The sequence below is a fragment of the Sciurus carolinensis genome, chromosome 16 (genome assembly GCF_902686445.1).
Source record: "Sciurus carolinensis chromosome 16, mSciCar1.2, whole genome shotgun sequence".
Classification (NCBI taxonomy): Eukaryota; Metazoa; Chordata; class Mammalia; order Rodentia; family Sciuridae; genus Sciurus; species Sciurus carolinensis.
In genome coordinates, this window is record NC_062228.1 from 16,203,007 (window position 1) to 16,220,831 (window position 17,825).

At 39.8% G+C, this 17,825-nt stretch overlaps 1 protein-coding gene across 1 annotated transcript in view; it reads right to left on the reverse strand.

Annotated features, from left to right (window-relative positions):
• Positions 1-17,825, reverse strand: part of Tango6 (transport and golgi organization 6 homolog) — a 171,538-nt gene that overhangs the window by 23,977 nt on the left and 129,736 nt on the right. Inside the window, 2 exon segments of the mRNA XM_047530021.1 lie at positions 835-948; positions 10,403-10,554. Of these exon segments, the coding sequence (XP_047385977.1) occupies positions 835-948; positions 10,403-10,554 (266 nt within the window).

Here is a 17,825-nt window from a genome sequence, read left to right on the forward strand (position 1 = left end):
AGGAAGGGGGATAACTAATGAGTCCATGTTTTTACAAACAGGCATTAGGCACTTTTATGGTAAAATTCTAACATGAATAAAGCCTCTGTTTGTGACAAAACAATCACTCTTACAATGGCTTCCCTAACACTTGGTTAAATACTGATGTACAAGCCACAAAAGAGCACTGTGGATGCCAGGAAGTGAATTATTAATGTAAACACTCTAACTGAAATCAACTGGGAATGAACTGCCATTAAAATCAAGAAGAAAATTAATTTTGAGGTTACTCAGTCTTAGCACACATATGGATATATAAACTCTCTTCCTGTATTGGCCAGGCACTGGGGAGAAACCCAGCCAAACCCACTTAAGGAAGGAAGAAAGTTTAATTTATGCAGCAATGAAAATCTCATGGACTGAACTTAGAGCTAGAAAGGAAACATCTTAAATGAAGCTCTTCAGTAGTTCAGTATGAACCATGAAATATGTCAGGAAGACAAAGTCACTTCAGTTCAGACCACAGATACAGGGTTAATGTGTTCCAGCTAGCTCACCTTGGAACTTGCCCCTAAAAGGAGAGTGCCAAAATTCAGGGCCTTTATCTGTAAACTCATGTTCTGGTTTTTCTGTAGGAGTTACTGGATTTGCACAGCATGGTACATAGGAAACAGAAACTCTTAATGAAGACGCAAACAATACCATTTTCCTGCTACAAAATCCCTGTTGACTAATTCAACAGGAATTCAAGAGTCCATCTAAAGAAAAAGCTTGAGACTGCCTGGTAAAAGGAAGAAAACTGAAGTCAGAAAACAACGAGGTGGGGAAGCTGCACTCAGCCACAGACTGACTTACCTCAGTAGCTTTCTGGCTGAGTCCTCGAAGCAGCAGCACAATCACATGGATTGCAGCTCTGCGTACTTGAACTTCATGGTCGGTTTTAGCTACAGCAATCAGGCAAGCTGTCACCTAGGAGAGTGAGGGAAGAAGTCACTGAAAATCAGGATTGCACAATTATCTGTAGCTTTTCAACTGTGCTCTACTCACTCCACATTCATCAAGCGCAATCTGGTTTAGAGAGGGGCGGATTAGTTTCCTCAGCTTTAATAAAGAAGCTGAGATCTAGTGGTAGAGGTCTTGATGCAGTCTGGCTTTTCTGGAAAAGGACAAAACCTGGTTTGGAATTCAGAAGGGAGATCAGGGAGTGGGAAGGAATAAACATATATAATATATATTTAAAAAATGGTATAAGGTCAAATGAATATTTCCTTAAAAAGTAGGAAAAATTAGCCAGATGTAATCCCAGCTACTCAGGAGACTGAGGCAGGAGGATCACAATTTCAAGGCTACTCAGTAAGACACCATTTCAAAACAAAAAATATTAAGGGCTGGGGGAGATGAGTGCGGTGGTGCATGCCTGTAATCCCAGAGGCTGGGGAGGCTGAGGCAGGAGGATTTTGAGTTCAAAGTCAGCCTCAGCAACTTAACGAGGCCCTGGGCAACTTAGCAAGACTCTCTCTAAGTAAACAATTTTAAAAAGGGCTGGGGGGCTGGGGGGATAGCTCAGCTGGTAGAGTGCTTGCCTTGCAAGCACAAGGCCCTGAGTTCGATCCCCAGTACCGTGCAAAAAAAAAAAAAAAAAAAAAAAAAGGGCTGGGGATGTGGCTCAATGGTTAAGTACCCACTGGGTTCAATCCCTGGTAACATAAATAAAAAAGAAGGGTAAGGGGGGGCGGGATGTAGCTCAGTGTTAAAGTGCCCCTGGGTTCAATCCCAAAGTACTGCAAAAATAAAATTTTTAAAAAGTGGAAAAATGGTTATGTGCCCCTTTGGGGACATAAAATCAAAGGAAGGAAACAGTTCAAAGCACAGCTGCTTCTAGAGAATGAGGAACGTGGAGATTTAGCTAAGAAGGGTTTCATAGCTCAAGGTCTGACATAAACATGAATGCACCATTGATGAAAGTTTCAGCCCAGGGATACAGAAATAGAGAAATATTCAAACTGATCTCCTTTGGCATGTATGTGCAGACATGCAGTCCTATATCTAATGTACTACCCAGTCAGCGGGGGCCAGTTTCAGAGACTCCCTGCCTGGCCTTCTTCATCTTTGAATAGGTCTTTCTGTGCTTAGTTGCTTTCAAAGACAGTTCTATAACAGAAAAGAAAGGCCTGAAAGTACTTGCAAAACATGATGCCAAATATATAGCTGATAATTATGTATGTCATAAAACGAGACAGTTTCTATACTCTGTACCAACCATTCTAACCCTACTCAGTTCCTTGTAGACACAAAAATATTCTAAAATTTCAATAAAGAAACACCACTAACAATAACAATAAAAACAACAATAAACTTTTCAAAGGTACTTATGTAAGATTTAAGAAGAAAAAGCACAATTTTTGTAAGTATGACCAATGCAGCAATAATCTAAAGGTATGTCTAAATTATTCAACTGGTCCCTCATGTATGTTTGTTACTGGATTTACTGTGTGCATGTATTTCTTGGCTATCAGTAGAGGGATTTCTAACCATGATAAGAAAATAGTCAGATCGTGTGTTTGGAAACACATATAAATAAATATTACGTTTAAAGAATGGTGAGTATAAGCACAAATGAGGAAATAGGCTTGTACAGAAATTTTAACTATGCAGGTTGTATTTTTCACAGCTTTCAAACATTTGGGCATAGATCAAAGTGTCTAATTAATCAGTGGTGGCAAAAAGATTAGAAGAAATAGCTTGTTCTTGAATATAATTGCATCTGTGAGGTGCTGGCATTTAATCAAATTGTGCATCTATTAGACAAACTTGCAGTTTCCAAGGAAAGAGAAATCCCAGAAAACTTAATTTGTTGGGGGCTGTTTTCCAATAAAATTCAGTAAACTGCTTTTGCCTTTGACCTGGGACCCCTGACCCTAAGGCCTAGCAGTGGCTTCCATGCCTCTGGCATTAACGGTAGAAGCAATTCAGTCCTCAGAGGAATTCCTTGGGCCACCTCCAAACAGGCAATGATATAATAGCTACCTCCACTTTCAGGCTTAGTATTTACAAGGTAAGAGCTGAAGTCAGAGAAACAAGTTTGAGCTAGGTCAGAGTCCTTCATTTTTTTTTTTTAACTTTACATTTTTTTTTTAGTTGTTGATGGACCTTTATTTATTTTTTTATATGTGGTGCTGAGAATTGAACCCAGTACCTCACAAATGCCAGGCAATCGCTGTACCACTAAGCCACAACTCCAGTCCCACCAGAGTCTTTCTTGACACACTAAAGTTTAGTTTATTTTGTCTGATAACTAATGTAAGAAAGCCAGCCTAAGGTCACATCACAAAGGTTCCCAAATGTTTGCCTGTTCCCCTTGAGGTTTACCTTGGGCCCAGGATTCCACATTTGGCAGAACAAGGTTCCTAACCTAGAACCCTGTTGGTGTCTGTCTTTGCCTCCTCTGGCCTCTCTATGCTGAGTGGGACATGCTTCTGCCTAGGCTCTCAGTGTAAAGCTGACTCTGACTGTGAGACATTAATTCCACAATTATGATATCCAGGCAACCAGTGTCCTAGCTGGCAAAGGGCTTTCCCTTCAAGGTCGATACTTTTTTTTTTAAATTTAATTTAATTTCTTTTTAAGGCCAATTCTTGATCCCTGTAGCATCTTGAAGATATAGGGGAGAGAGGAGCTGGCAATTATAGGCCTTGCTGAGGTCAGCTAAAATAGCCTCCTGCTTGCTACAGGCTGCCAGTGACTTATGTGCCAGGCGCTATCAAGCCCAACTACAATGAAATGTTCTGGACAATCCAGAGGAGGCCAGAGAATGAAAGAGGTCCATGAACCTTCTCAAACCTCTGCCACCAGGACCAAATCCTATGAAATATGGAAATGCTGCTCATAAAGAGTGTTTTCAGGATATCAGGATTTTAATATGGTCTTGCAGATATCATCTGGAGTAAGAGCAGCCGCCTCCTCCAGCACTCATGCCAGGCAGCTTTCCTGCTGCTCTCCTGCACGTGAGGTCTGTGAGACAGACCCCTTGTCTAACACCAGAAGCAGGGAGGATGCCAGGCTGCTCCCTTCCACCTACCCAGTGGGAACAAGTCACTCCATAGCTAGTTTCTCACTTCTAACTCCAAGGACATACTCAACACTGCCTTCCACCTCTAAAAGCCTTGGTGAATGATAGGCGGATGATGTAAGGTCTTTACTAATGTATTAACTGGAGTAATATTTCCATTCTCTGCTTCTGAATCCTCCCAGAGGGCAGAATCTGATTCTGTGTGATCTTCATGACACTTTCCCTGAGGGTCAATGTACCTAATCTAATAAGTGATACTACGGAAGGCTTTCTTGTCACTGGGCAAATCATGTAAATCATATCCACTTCTGAAAGCCAAACGGACAGAAAGATGAGGGCTGCTCTGAAGACATTAAAGGTCAGCTTAAGCAATTTAACACTTCACAAGAGCCAACAGAAATACGGAAAAACATCACTCCCCAAACAGCTGGCACACACCGAGCATAATCAGAACTATAAAAATAAAGATAATACACGTGGCAAGATTACCCAAAACTGCCAGGCATGGTGGCACCCGCTTATAATCCCAGCTATTTGGGAGGCTAAGGCAGGAGGATCATAAGTTTTTTTTTTTTGTTTTGTTTTGTTTTTTTGGGGTGCTGGGGGTCGAACCCAGGGCCTTGTGCTTACAAGGCAAGCACTCTACCGACTGAGCTATATCCCCAGCCCCAGGATCATAAGTTTTAAGTTAGCCTCAGCAACTTAGTGAGACACTGTCTCAAAATAAAAAGGCTGGGATGTAGCTCAGTGGTAGAATGCTTGCCTAGCATGTGTGAGGCCTTGGATTCAATCCCTAGTACTGAGGGCTGGGGGGAAATACCACCACCATCACCACCAACAACAACCAAAAAAACCCCAAATTACCCCAAAACTGACTTTGGAAAACTCTAGGACAACAGGTACTAGAGTTGAGGTATGTATGGAGGAAGCATGACTTCAATTTTCCAACTGCATCTCTGTCCTTTTCCTAAAACTTCCTTTGTTAAAATTTGATTGGTTTGCTAACTTGTCTTAAAGTAAACCACTGGTGAACTAAGAAACTTTAATAGTGAAGGCAGCGTAACCAATAATTATTATGAGTTCTGCTTATTCAATCACTGCCAGGAAAGAAACCATGGTGTCTACTTGGGCTTCCTTGGGGTTTCCCATAATGTCTGACAGTCCTCATCTCAGGAGTTGACATATCCTCAAACTGTGTGGGCCCTGTCATTTAGGAAACTACACTGATGGTAGCAAAACTGGTAATAAATTCAGAGCATGTAGTGGGATCAGATGTGGTAGCTTTGTATTAGACCTCAAAGCTCAGGTATGTGGAATTTTAGGCACAGCATTAAAAGTAGACTCCTCCATGGACCTGTCACCTGTGGCACATCTTATTTGTTGGATTGAGGACAGGCCTCTTACTACATTTCACTTAAATCAAATTTACAACTTAAAGAATGTGATAAGATAAAAGCCCATTAAGATTTGGTTTCAAGCAACGCAGCTCTTGGCAAGAACAATGAGAAACTGGTGGAAAAAAATGCTCCCTAAACAGAGTAAATCTTGACATCAACAAAGAAGAAAAACTTGAATTCTCAATGTGAAGACTGTGGTAGGGGTGAGCCTACACTTTCAGTGCCCTCCCTACCAACCAGCGCTGTGGGGAGCACAGACAGTGCCCACAGTTGGACCACCCAACATTAGGACAGCTCTCTTCTGATGCTCATGTGCTATATAGCGAGAGGAAGGGCCAATGCCTACAGATCAGATCATGTTAGAAGAGACTTCAGTGGCTAGTTATGTTCAACTTTATATCAAAATAGATCATGCTTCTCTTCTTCCTCTTCCTGGTTAACATCTGATCAGTGTAACCTTCCTGATGCCCCGACATGTCTAACTCAGGGTCCTAGCTCTGTTTCCTCAGCCCCTTGTGTTTGCTCTATTGCATAATTCTGGTCCACTGTCCATTTCACACTCTACTGAGATTTCCTTAAGGGAAGAGACTAGGTCCTTTATCTGTGTCCTCTAGCACTGCTGGCATAGGACCAGTGCTTACAAAGGAGAAGTCCTTCAAACTGCAGTCAAAGACGAGTTTCTTCAAAGTTAATGTGCCTCTCCACCAGTGCACACTGGAGTATTTCTGAGACTACAAAGCTTCAAGAGTTTTCATGAGACATTGAAAGAGCTTTCACAGAAGACTCAGCAATCTAAAAAAAGTGAGTTTCACTAACTTATTTCATTCTGCTCTGGCTTCTCATGTTACTCGTGAGAAAAGTCTGTACAAGGCCCCATTTGGACTGGCCACTACCTTTTTAATGACAGCTCCTATGATTCTTTCTCTTGCCCTCTTCCCTCCAGGTATGCTGGCCTTGCAGTTACCTATATGTCAAGCCTGCACCTGCCTCAAGGCTTCTGTGCTTGTATCTGGAATGCTCTCTCCCCAGGTCTCTGGATCTCCCTGTTGCTTCCTTAGGTCTTTGCACAAATGTCATTCATTGGTGAAGTTTTCCTTCTCCCTCTGGTCATGTACAACAAGTTCCCTTTGTCCCCCTAATCTTATTAGATGTACCACCCTGATATGGTATGGATCTTCTTACTTGTTGATTGTATACGTCTCCTCTCCAGAATGTCAAGGCCATGAGCACAGGGACTTTACTGTGTTCATAGCTGGGTCCCTAGCACTGCATACATGGCTTGGTTGTATGTCCAACTGACACAGATTACATGCTTAATAAATATCTGTTGAATGAATAAATGAATGAAGAACTACTAAGGAGCCATGCCAAAGATCCCACTTTTCTGTATGAATGGGCTACAGTTTTCTGAGGACTAATAGCTCAAATGCTAAAACTGGCACCCCTCCAAGCATGTTCAGACTTGCAGTCCACCCAAGGTAGCTAGTTTGGACTGATGACAAGGCAAGCGTGGGATGCTACATAAGAAGGAACATTTAAAAAGAGGAGACAGAAATTATATGGGATGGAAACACCTGGTTTTTCAAATCAGAGAGAATATACTGCCTTCTGAAGTTCACTGCCAAAAGCAAGCTCTATTAAGTCAGAGCTACATGACTCTTCCTGCCTGCAGCTTTTCTCCTATGGCAGTGCTCTTCACTTTCAAAACACAAAAGCAATCTTACAAAGGAACAGAAAACATTGAGAAACAATACTGAGGAGTGGGTAAGAGCACGAGTTCTAGAACTAACTGCCCACATTCAAACACCAACCATGCCACCTCCTATCTGCAAGACCTTGGCAACTTACTCAGTTTCTCCGTGCCTTACTTTCCTCTGTGAGGAGTGGATCAGTTGACAGGTAAGGCACTCAGAAGAGTATTAAGGGTTTTCTATTATGTTCTATTTTTTAATTTTTACTTTTTTAGATATTGGGGATTGAACCCAGGGCCTTGCACACACTTGGCAAGTGCTCTATTCCTGAGCTACATCTGCTATTGAGTGTTTTTTAAACATGTAGGTACTAGTCTTCCCAACCGGCCTTATCGTCTTCTTCATTTGATGCCAATCAGCCAACACTTAGCACCCACTAATATTCCAAGCATTGCGATGGGTACTAGGGGATGTGAAAAGGTGAATAAAGACTGGTTCTGCCTTTGTTGTGCTCACAGTTTATTATTGACTGTGAAGACTCCTGGCATTGATACAGCAGAAACAGCCTAGGTCTCTAGTAGTGGGGCAGGGTCTCTGGATTGGGATGTGCTGGCAGATACCTCCTCCACAGCAGCCGGTCCTCACCTTAATTTGAAGGTTGAGACAAAAAAGTCTGAGGATATCTGAATGGTGCTGTTCTATGAGTCAGCACCCATGGCAGGCAAATGGCCATTTACCTATTGCATTTTACTTCTGAAGTCTATATAAGCAATGCTTGATTCTTGCTGTGAGCCAGGAAAGCCATATAATAACAAAGCCCTTCATGACATGGTCCCTGCCTGACTCTCTTGTCTCAGCTCCTGCCAACAACTAGCTCCACCCCTATTCTACTCCATTCATCTTCGGGATTATCCCATGGCCTCTCTCACACCCTCCCCCCCATGCCTTTGCACGTGCTGCTCCCTTTGCTGAAATGGTCACCCTGCCTTCTTACTTAACTTCTACTAGTTCTTCAGATTCAGCTCTGGAATATTGGTCAAAACCATCAAATATGTCCCAATACCCACCCCATCGGCTGTCACTGTAATCACTGATCATTGTGTCTTCCACCAGATTCCCCATCTCCAGAAGACAAGGTGGTAATGAATGGGCTTTGTAGCCCTAGTCCCCAACAATAGGCCCAACATATTTCAGATGTTGAAGGACACTGGTTACCCCATTTTTCTCATTTCCTTGCTGCTCATCAAAATGTCTTTACTCAGCTGTCACCTTCCCAGTAAGGCATAACTGGATACCTATTTAAAATTGTCACCTCCCCAGCACCTAACACTACAATCCTGATTACCTTCTCCTGCTCTACTTCTCTCCTCCTTTTCATAGCACTTATTATTTAACATATTGTATTGATTATGTATATTCCTTTATGTCTGTCTCTTCTCACTGGAATGGAAGCTTTACAAAGATAGGAACCACTAACTATTTTGAAGAGTGAAATATCTTTGGTAATTAGAATACTGCTTGGCATACAGTAGGCTCTCAGTAAAAATTGAACAAATTATTACATCAAGCATATCCATCGTCTCTAGATTCTTGTAACCGTACTACACCATAGGTAATTCAATTCCATTTTCTAGATCAAGAAAGCATGGTCAGAGTCTTAGAGTCATTTGCTCAAGTGAACACAGGAAAGTAGGTTATGAAGTTGGACCTTCATTTATTCCTATTCCCAAGATCACCTGGTTATTTATTTTTCTTTCAACAGGTCTGTAGGTTTCCAGAAAGATGATGCTTCTTTTTTTTTTTTGGTACTAGGGATGAACCCAGGGGTGCTTAACTGCTGAGCCACATCCCCAAGTTCTTTATATATTTTATTTAGAGACAGGATCTTGCTGAGTTGCTGAGGCTGGCTTTGAATTCATGATCCTTCTGCCTCAGCCTCCCAAGCCTTTGGGATTACAGGCATGTACCACTGTGCCCAGTTTAAGATGACACTTTTTGAATGTTAAATATCTGCTTTAGATCAATCTTCTTATCAATCAAACCAAGAAATTTCTCCAAATTTCTGACAGCAAATCGTATGCCACCAATATGCGATGTTCCCTTAAGACAGAGAAAGGGAAGAGCTTAAGGATACGAAAAGAAATAAGAACATATGCCAGGCATGGTGGCACATGCCTGTAATCCCAGTGACATGAGAGACTGAGGCAGGAGGATTTCAGATTTGAGAGGCAAGCTTGGGCAATTTAGCAAGACCCTGCCTCAAATAAAAATAGGGCTGGGACCTAGCTCAGTGGTAGTGTCCCTAGGTTCAATCCTCAGTACCGTTAAAAAAATAAATAAAAAATAGTAGTAGTAATAATATTGTTCAGGTTTGTTAATTTTAGAAAATGTATGAATTGCATCAGGTCTGAGCTGATCCATTTGGTCTTGTGACCAAAAAGGGTTAGAGTATTAGACCAAGGTTTTTCTATAATTACAGATAAGACTCACATATAGCCCAGAGACCCAGGGTAAAGGTCTAAAGCCTTTCTCAAGGTTTCTTCAATTCTGTTACCTCAGAATAAATCATCTAATAAATTTCTTTTTTTTTTTTTCTTTTGCAGTGCTGGGGATCGAACCCAGGGCCTTGTGCATGCAAGGCAAGCACTCTACCGACTGAGCTATCTCCCGAGCCCCATCTAATAAATTTCTAATAAATCATCTTTCATTGCTTAAGGTAAGTGAAGATGACTTCCTGTCACTTGTAAGTAAGAGATTCTTACTTAGGGTTGAGCATTCCTTATCTGAAATGGTTAGGACCAAACTTTTTTTGGATATCAGATATTTCTTTTGGATTTTGGAATGCTTGCATATACATAATGAGTTAGCTTGGAAATTGGACCCACTAGACGTCTAAACACAAAACTCATTTTTGTTTCATATAAATTTTATCCACAGAGTCAAAAGGTAATTCTACGCAATATTCTAAATAATTTTGTGCATGGAACAAAATTTGATGGTGTGGGGAATTTTCCAATTGTGGTATCATGTTGGTGCTCCAAAAGTTTTAGATTTTGGAGTGTTTGGGTTTAGGATGAGAGATGCTCAACCAATACAACTTTCAATACACACAAGAGATGAATACAGCCTAGGGAAATTAAATGATTTACTTGACCCATCTCATAGGGAGGCAGTGGCAGAAGTGGAAAAAGAACACAAGTCTACTGACTCCCCATCCCATAGGCCCAAGAGAAGAGAAGTATTAGAGGGGAATAAATATACAGCACCTCATGGACCACGGGACCCAGCAGGAAGTCTAGGCGTTGGCACAGCTCTCCCAGGTTGGCTAAACTGCTGGCCCTGTGCATAACATCTGGATCTCTCACTCCCCTCAGGAAGGTGTGGATCAAAGGTTCTCGGTACTTTGAGACCATGTCCCCTGTAGAGAAAAGGAAGAAATCAAAATCTTTTAAAATAAAATTTCAACTCTTTATTGCAGACAACAATGATATTACCATGGTATACTGAATGATGTCTTATACTTTTCAAAGCACTTGTACAACCATTAAAAAAATCACTGGGGCTGGGGTCATAGCTCAATGGTAGAGTGCTTGCCTAGCACATGGGAGGCACTCAGTTTGATCCTCAGTGCCACATAAAAATAAATAAATAAGATAAAGGTACTGTATCCATTTACATCTAAAAATATTTTTAAAAAATCATGCTTTGGAAAAATAATTGATTTTAGGGAAAATATTCATGAGGTATTTTGTGAACAAGTGAGCAGGATCCCAATTTTACCTTAAAAAATCTATATGTAGAGAGAAAAAAATATGAAGAATATAATCCCCATGAGGTTAGTACTTTTCTTCAGAGAGACAATATGGGGAACCTTTTAAAATTCACATATATATACACGAGAAAAATGTATGTATTACAAATACACAGCTTAATAAACTTCGCAAACCCCACACAACTGCCATTCACCCATAGTTACACAAATAGCAATGTGGTTCCCAGGTTAGATCCTAGTCATCAGCCCAGTACATTTCCTACACTATCACTGTTCACATATGCAAAATGAATGAAAGACGAGGCATTCTGGATCCTAGAGCAATAAAATTCATTCACTCACTTGACAAATATTTATTGAGAGGCCTAGTGAGTGCTCGGCCCTGTTTCAGACACTTGGCATATGCCAAGAAGCAGGAGGCAATGTTTCTTGTCCTCGTGGAGCCTACATTCCAGTTTAAAATATATAGTATATGAGATGGTCATAAATGCTATGGGGAAAAAAATAAAGTAGATAAGGTGAAACAGGGACTAATGGAGATGCAGACAGTCTTCAAAAAGTGGTCAGGGGAGGCTTCACTAAATGGATATTTAGGCAGGACAGGAGATGTCAGCTCTGTGGATATTGGGGAGGAGCATACAGGAAGAGAGGAAAATAGGAGCAAGCCTGGCTTGTCTGAGGGACACTAAGGAGGCACAAGATGAGGCTAGAGTGGTATAGGGCTGGGGTGTGGTGTGGATCTTGAATGTCCTTGCAGGGTACTGTAAGGACCTGGACTTTTTCTCTAAGTAAAACAAGAGGTCTTTGAAGGATTTTAAACAGAGAAGTGCAAGAAGATCACTCTGGTTGCAGTGTTGGCAACACACCTCCGGGCCTGTGTGTGTCAGGGATGGAGCAAGGAGACAAGTTAGGAAGCTAGTGCAATAAGCTGCTGGAGAGGGCATGGTGACTAGACAGCAGAGGTGGACATGCTCAGGGCCTGGTTCCATTCTCAGCACTGCAAGTAAAAAAGTATGGGAGGTCATGACAGAAGTACATGCACTGTCACAGAGAAATTTCCTCAAGACATTAAGTGAAAGAAATCAATAGAACCAGCATATTCCACTTATTATGAGGAGCATACACAACTTCTTTTACTATTAACACACCAAACTTACAGGTTTAAATATCTATATTAAATATACAAATGCACAGAAAAAACATAGAAAGGATACACAACTAAGATAAAGGGCCTAAAGAATTTATCCAAGAGAGCTAAAATAAAACTTAGGCTAATACCTAATTCCTATTATATATCCCATGTAAGATATTTTCAACTATAAGGGAAATTATATTCTATTTTGCTCATAGTACTTTCCATTTCTGAAATTAGGAAGGGGCTTGCTTGTTCTGTGGTGTAAGATGTGGATCCAGAGTTAAGAGATCTGTGTTTTAGTTTTGGGCTGTTGACAACTAGCAGTGTGACCTAGGTCAATTTGCTTTACCTTTCTGGACCAAGTGGAGATTAGTCATTTAGAAAGATCTCTCTGGTCCCTTCAATTTTTAAGTGTGATCAAAGGCTGATGAATCCTTTTGTCATCAGGGGAATAAGATCTAGGAGACCCAAGAAGGAAGAAAAGGCACATATTCATGGGCCCTGGGGCAAGGATTTGATGTGGTTAAAAGAAGGTTCCTTGTTGGGAAGGAAGGCACAGAAAATGAAAAAACTTTGGAAGTCCATAAGGAGGGGAAATTACAGGTTGAAAGGGATAAGGACACATGAGAAACAAGTTAATGTTTAATAATATAGGGACTTAAAGTTAAAAATAAATGGCAAAGAAAAGGCATACTAAATTTATTTTATTTTATTTTCTAGTACTGTGAATTGAACCCAAGGTAGCTTTACCACTGAGCTACATCCTCAGTCCTTTTCTTTCTTTCTTTGTTTTTTTAATTTTTCATTTTGAGACAGGGTCTCATTGCCTATGGTCTTGCCAAGTGGCTGGAATTAGTGTGTGCCAACATACCAACCTAAATTAATTAATTAATTATTATTATTTTTGAGTGGTGCTATGGGCCAAACCCAGGACCTCTGCATGCTAGGCAAGTTCTCTATAACTGAGCTACATCACTGGCCTAATTTATTAATTTATCAAATATTTATTAAGTTGTACCATGTGCCAGCTAGTGTCGTAGGCTCTAGGGAACCAATTATAATCAAAAAAGACACAGTTTGTGCCCTCATGTCTCTCAAAGCTAATTAAAAAGACAAAAAAAAAAACAAAAAACAAACCAAAACTGACCAAGCAGAAAACCGGAGTGAGATGTACAAAAATGGTGACAGAGAGAGAACTTAAAAAAATATATATACATATATACATATATTATACATATATGTATATATATTTAGTTGTAAGTGAACACAATACCTTTATTTTATTTTATTTTTTTATTTTTTGTGGTATTGAGGATTGAACCCAGGGTCTTGTGCTTGTGAGGTAAGCACTCCACCAACTGAGCTATATCCCCAGCCCCCTTTATTTTATTTTTATGTGGTGCTGAGGATCAAACCCAGGGCCTCATGCATGCTAGGTGAGTACTCTACACTGAGCCACAACTCCAAAAGTAGATACTTTTACTAGTAATGTTTGATCTGGTTTCTATTCTATTAATAACAGAGACAGCATTATCTTATTCACCCAGCTCCAAAAACATAGTGTTCCTTTTTTGACTTCTCCCTGTTACCCTTCAGTCAGTCAGTTTACTTACAATTATACCTTCTTCATTTTCTTCCATAAAAGATTTGAGGAAACTCACAGTAAGTAATATTGAAACCATGTATCATTAAAATAAATATTTTAAAAGCTCTATGATGAGTGAGAGGAGTACAGACATTACAAGCTACAGATGGTTATTGCAAATGAACATAAAACTTAGTTTAGTAATTCCTAGTAGTTAAGGATAAAAGACAATAGAAAACACAGCTTTCATTATCCAATAAAAGAAAGAACATCACTTCACTACAAGAGAAAAAGTTTAGGAAGAATACTAAGAGGTCTCATTCATTTATTCAGCAATCTTAGTTGGAGGAATGAATATTCTACCTGCGTTCTTGGTACTTGAGATAAGATAGCATGAACAAACAAGTGAAGTTCCTATCTTCATGAAGCTTACTTTTAGTGGAGTAGAAAGACAAGAAACCATGACTAAGTATTCTAGCTGTAATCAAGGTTGTGAAGTAAACTAGGGAAGGGGGATTGCTGAGAATTGGGGGTGAGGGCTTTGAGAAAAGTTCTCAGCACAGAAGACCTGAAGGAACAAGCCATGTGATGACCTGGGGGAAAGGCAAAGAATAGTAGACAACATAAGTTCATATTCAATGTAGAAATAATATGGTTGCTTCCTATATTGACTCACCAAATAAGTAAAGAGCATATCCATTACACTAACACAACTACAAATTAATGTTCCATTGATGTAAATCCTGGCCCTACCTGAGCTTCTCTATTCCTTTCAAAATGGGCATCCATTCAACTGCACAGTCTACCAACCCATAACCCCACTGCACCTAAGAACCAGAAGGGCCAGCAAGAGGGTGGGCCTCTCAACAGCCTGCATTGTACCTGGAGTCACTTGCTACCTTGTTCTCCAGTATTGAACTGGAAGAGCTGAATGCTCACTGCATCCACCTTGACTTTTTAGCACCCTGCTGTCATATTCTCTGCAGACTGGATCTCCTTTAGATTTCATGTACATAGATGAGATCTGTCATACCCTTGTTCAAACTTCTTGTTCTTTAGGGGATTTACAGATTTGCCCATATTTTCTGGGGCTCTGCTAGTCTCTAACTAATCTTTCCTCTCCTGTGTGTGGCTGGCGTCTTATTTACCCTGGTCCCCATGTGGGAGCTCCCCTGACCAGGTTTCTATGGAGAATAAAACAAATGTACTTGGTTGAAAACAAGTACTGAATTTAAAGATCCTACATTAGAAGTTCTTAATTTGGCTCTAGGCATTCCTAAATGTCAAATTTTGTTGTGTATCCCACTGGCATTCTCCCATTCTTCAAACAGCACTTAAATTGTGTTCAAATACCCACATTTTACCATCTCTTCCTATGTAATCCCAGCTATGGTCCTCACTGGTCTAAACAAATTATGGTGCACATGCGTCCCTTTGCCTTAGCTGGTTTAGGGATGGGCATGTGACCACTGTTTGGGACAATAAAGTATGAAGGAAAGTCTGCGACAAGACTGAGAAAAGTTGTATGAGGACACGTGAGTAGGGTTGCCTCAGAGTTGTTACAGCCAACTTGAAGTCATGAAGGACTAGAGGATAATGTCTATAAAGTGAGGTTGGCTGAGCAGAAAGTTAAAAAGAATATGAGTCTTGAATGTCACTTAGCTGAACAATTACTTATCCTGGACTTTTTGTCACATTGATAAGTCATTCCTTATTAAGCCAGTAGACTTGGGAATTTCTGCTGTCTGCAGCCAAAAGCATTCTAACTGATGTATCATGAAAACTGGAATGATCCTTAAAGTTGTAAAACCCTTCTATGGCAGTTCTGTGCCTATTAATACAAAATACCAGAAAAGTTAGATTTGCTAAAACAAAGAAACTTAAGACAGTACATTTTTTAAAAGATTCAAAAGTCAATTTTATACCCAATGTAAAACAAAAGAAAAAAATTAAATCTAATACTTTCCTTTTTTCCAGTTATAATTTTTATTGGGATAATAACTTGGCATACAACAGGTCTCACCACATCAGCAAATATACACATGACTTTCCAAAGAGCTAAGTCATCTTTATACATCTGTTAATCTACTTAAAAAGAAAAAGAGATGAGTAATTATTTACAGTAGCAGCTTGCATGAAGAGGTTTATGCTGAGCACATTTCACAACTCTTGGGCAACCTATTTATGAATTAAAATGTGGGGCCATGGGTTACCCACTATTCCTTAGTTTTTGATTAAGCAACAAAACAACAATTATCCCATCCAAGAGGGTTTTTTGCTCCTTGCTTATTTTTTAAAATATTTTTCTTTATCCAGATAAGATGTTCCTATTACTTCAGTACAAATTTATTTGGACTGCCAGACTCCAAGATCCTTTTCAGGAGCTTTTGTCTGGAAGATGGTACACACTTGCCCCCCAATAAAAGCGAACACTCATTACTATCCTGTTGTCTCCTTATCCATGAAACTGGAGTTGGAGAGACCATCGTCTTTTTTCTCAGACATTTCTAAACAGCTCAGGAAACACAATGAATCTAAGCCAACTTCTAGAAATCAGACTAGAACTGGGAGTGGTCGCGCATGCCTGTAATCCAGCAATTCAAGAGGCTGGGATAGCAAGTTCAAAGCCAGGCTCAGCAACTTAGTGAGACCCTGTCTCAAAATAAAATATAAAAAAGGCTGGGGATGTGGTTCAGTGGTAAAGTAACCTTGGGTTCAATCCCTGGTTATAAAAAAAAAAAAAAAAAAAAGAAAAAGAAACCTGATTAGGTCCTAGTCACTGGGGTTTATTATCATAGTTTAGCTCTAATGATTTTACTTTGTAAAATGCTAATACTAACACCTGTTTGCATCTCCAGTTCTTCTCAAAAAGTCAGCAATAATCAACCCTACTAAGAAGCAAATAGCTGTGTGTTCAAGGAAGTCACAGAGGAATCTAAATTTGTTTGAACAAACTTGATAAAAACAAGATGCTTTGGAAGGTGAAAAATCAAGCACATAGTGAAAAGAGAGAGCTGAAAAAAAATTTAACCCATCACTTGTCTGTCTCAATTACAACATTGTGAAAAAAAATTTTTTGACAAATTAGGATTTGAAAGATTTTTTTCATCAAGCCTTTCAATGGTACTTTTTTTCCCCCCAATGGTACTATGAAATTTAGACTGATATATTCATTTATGCATATCAGATCCTATTTCTTCCATAAAGGATCTGAGATGACTTGTAACACCACAGTGAAGAGACAGTATCAAATGTGAATTAACACTTTCAGGTCAGGAAACCTGCTGATTTCAAGGACCCAACCATTTCCTTAGTTCAATGAAAGAGGTCATAAAAGTGATGAGAGCTGGGTGCAGTGTCACACGCTTGTGATCCCAGCAACTCAGGAGGCTGAGGCAGGAGTATTACAAGTTCGAGGTCATCCTGGGGAAATTAGGAGACCCTGTTTCAAAATAAAAAAGGGCTTGGGATGTACTTAGTGGGTTCAATCCCCAGTACAGGGGGAAAAAGAGTGACACTGAGAAAAGTTGAGGGAGAAAGAAAATCCCACTTTGGCCAAACTCTTACATAATTTTTGTAAAATTCTGTTAATGTCTTAGGGCAGATGTGGTTCTCCCTTTTCTCCTGGTTTTGTTTTGTTTTTTCATTTTTGTTTTTGTTTTGTTTTAAAGACATAATAATTAAATACAGAAAAAATTTTTCTTAACAACTTTCTCCTATGTACCAACAGGAAGTAACTAAGGGGATTTCCTATATTCATAGCTACAGGGCAGCTGGGTAAAACCAATTATGTTTTCCTAAGATCGAATGATCATTTCCAGTCAGTGCTTCTCTATAATCAGAAGTTTACATATATTCTGCGTAATGTCTTAATCCAACGTTTCTCAAACACAAACATGGGCATTGAAATTGTACAGTGCAATTTGATTATAATGTGGATCCAGGTGATTCAGAATTATCATTAAAGTGAAAACATAAAAATTTTAAAGTTCTTTTAGAGAGTTCACAGATCCCTGAAAAGTTATTAGAATTTAATCTCCAAACTTCAGTTTGTGAGAATGTCCTCCATCTAGCCAATTCAATGAAAACATTTAATCTGTATGGGTGAGGGACTCTATGGGCATTAGAGATTTAGAGATGGAGATTTTGTCCTTGCTTCTAGAAAAGCAGAGGTACTAAGTATCATGAAAGTAATAG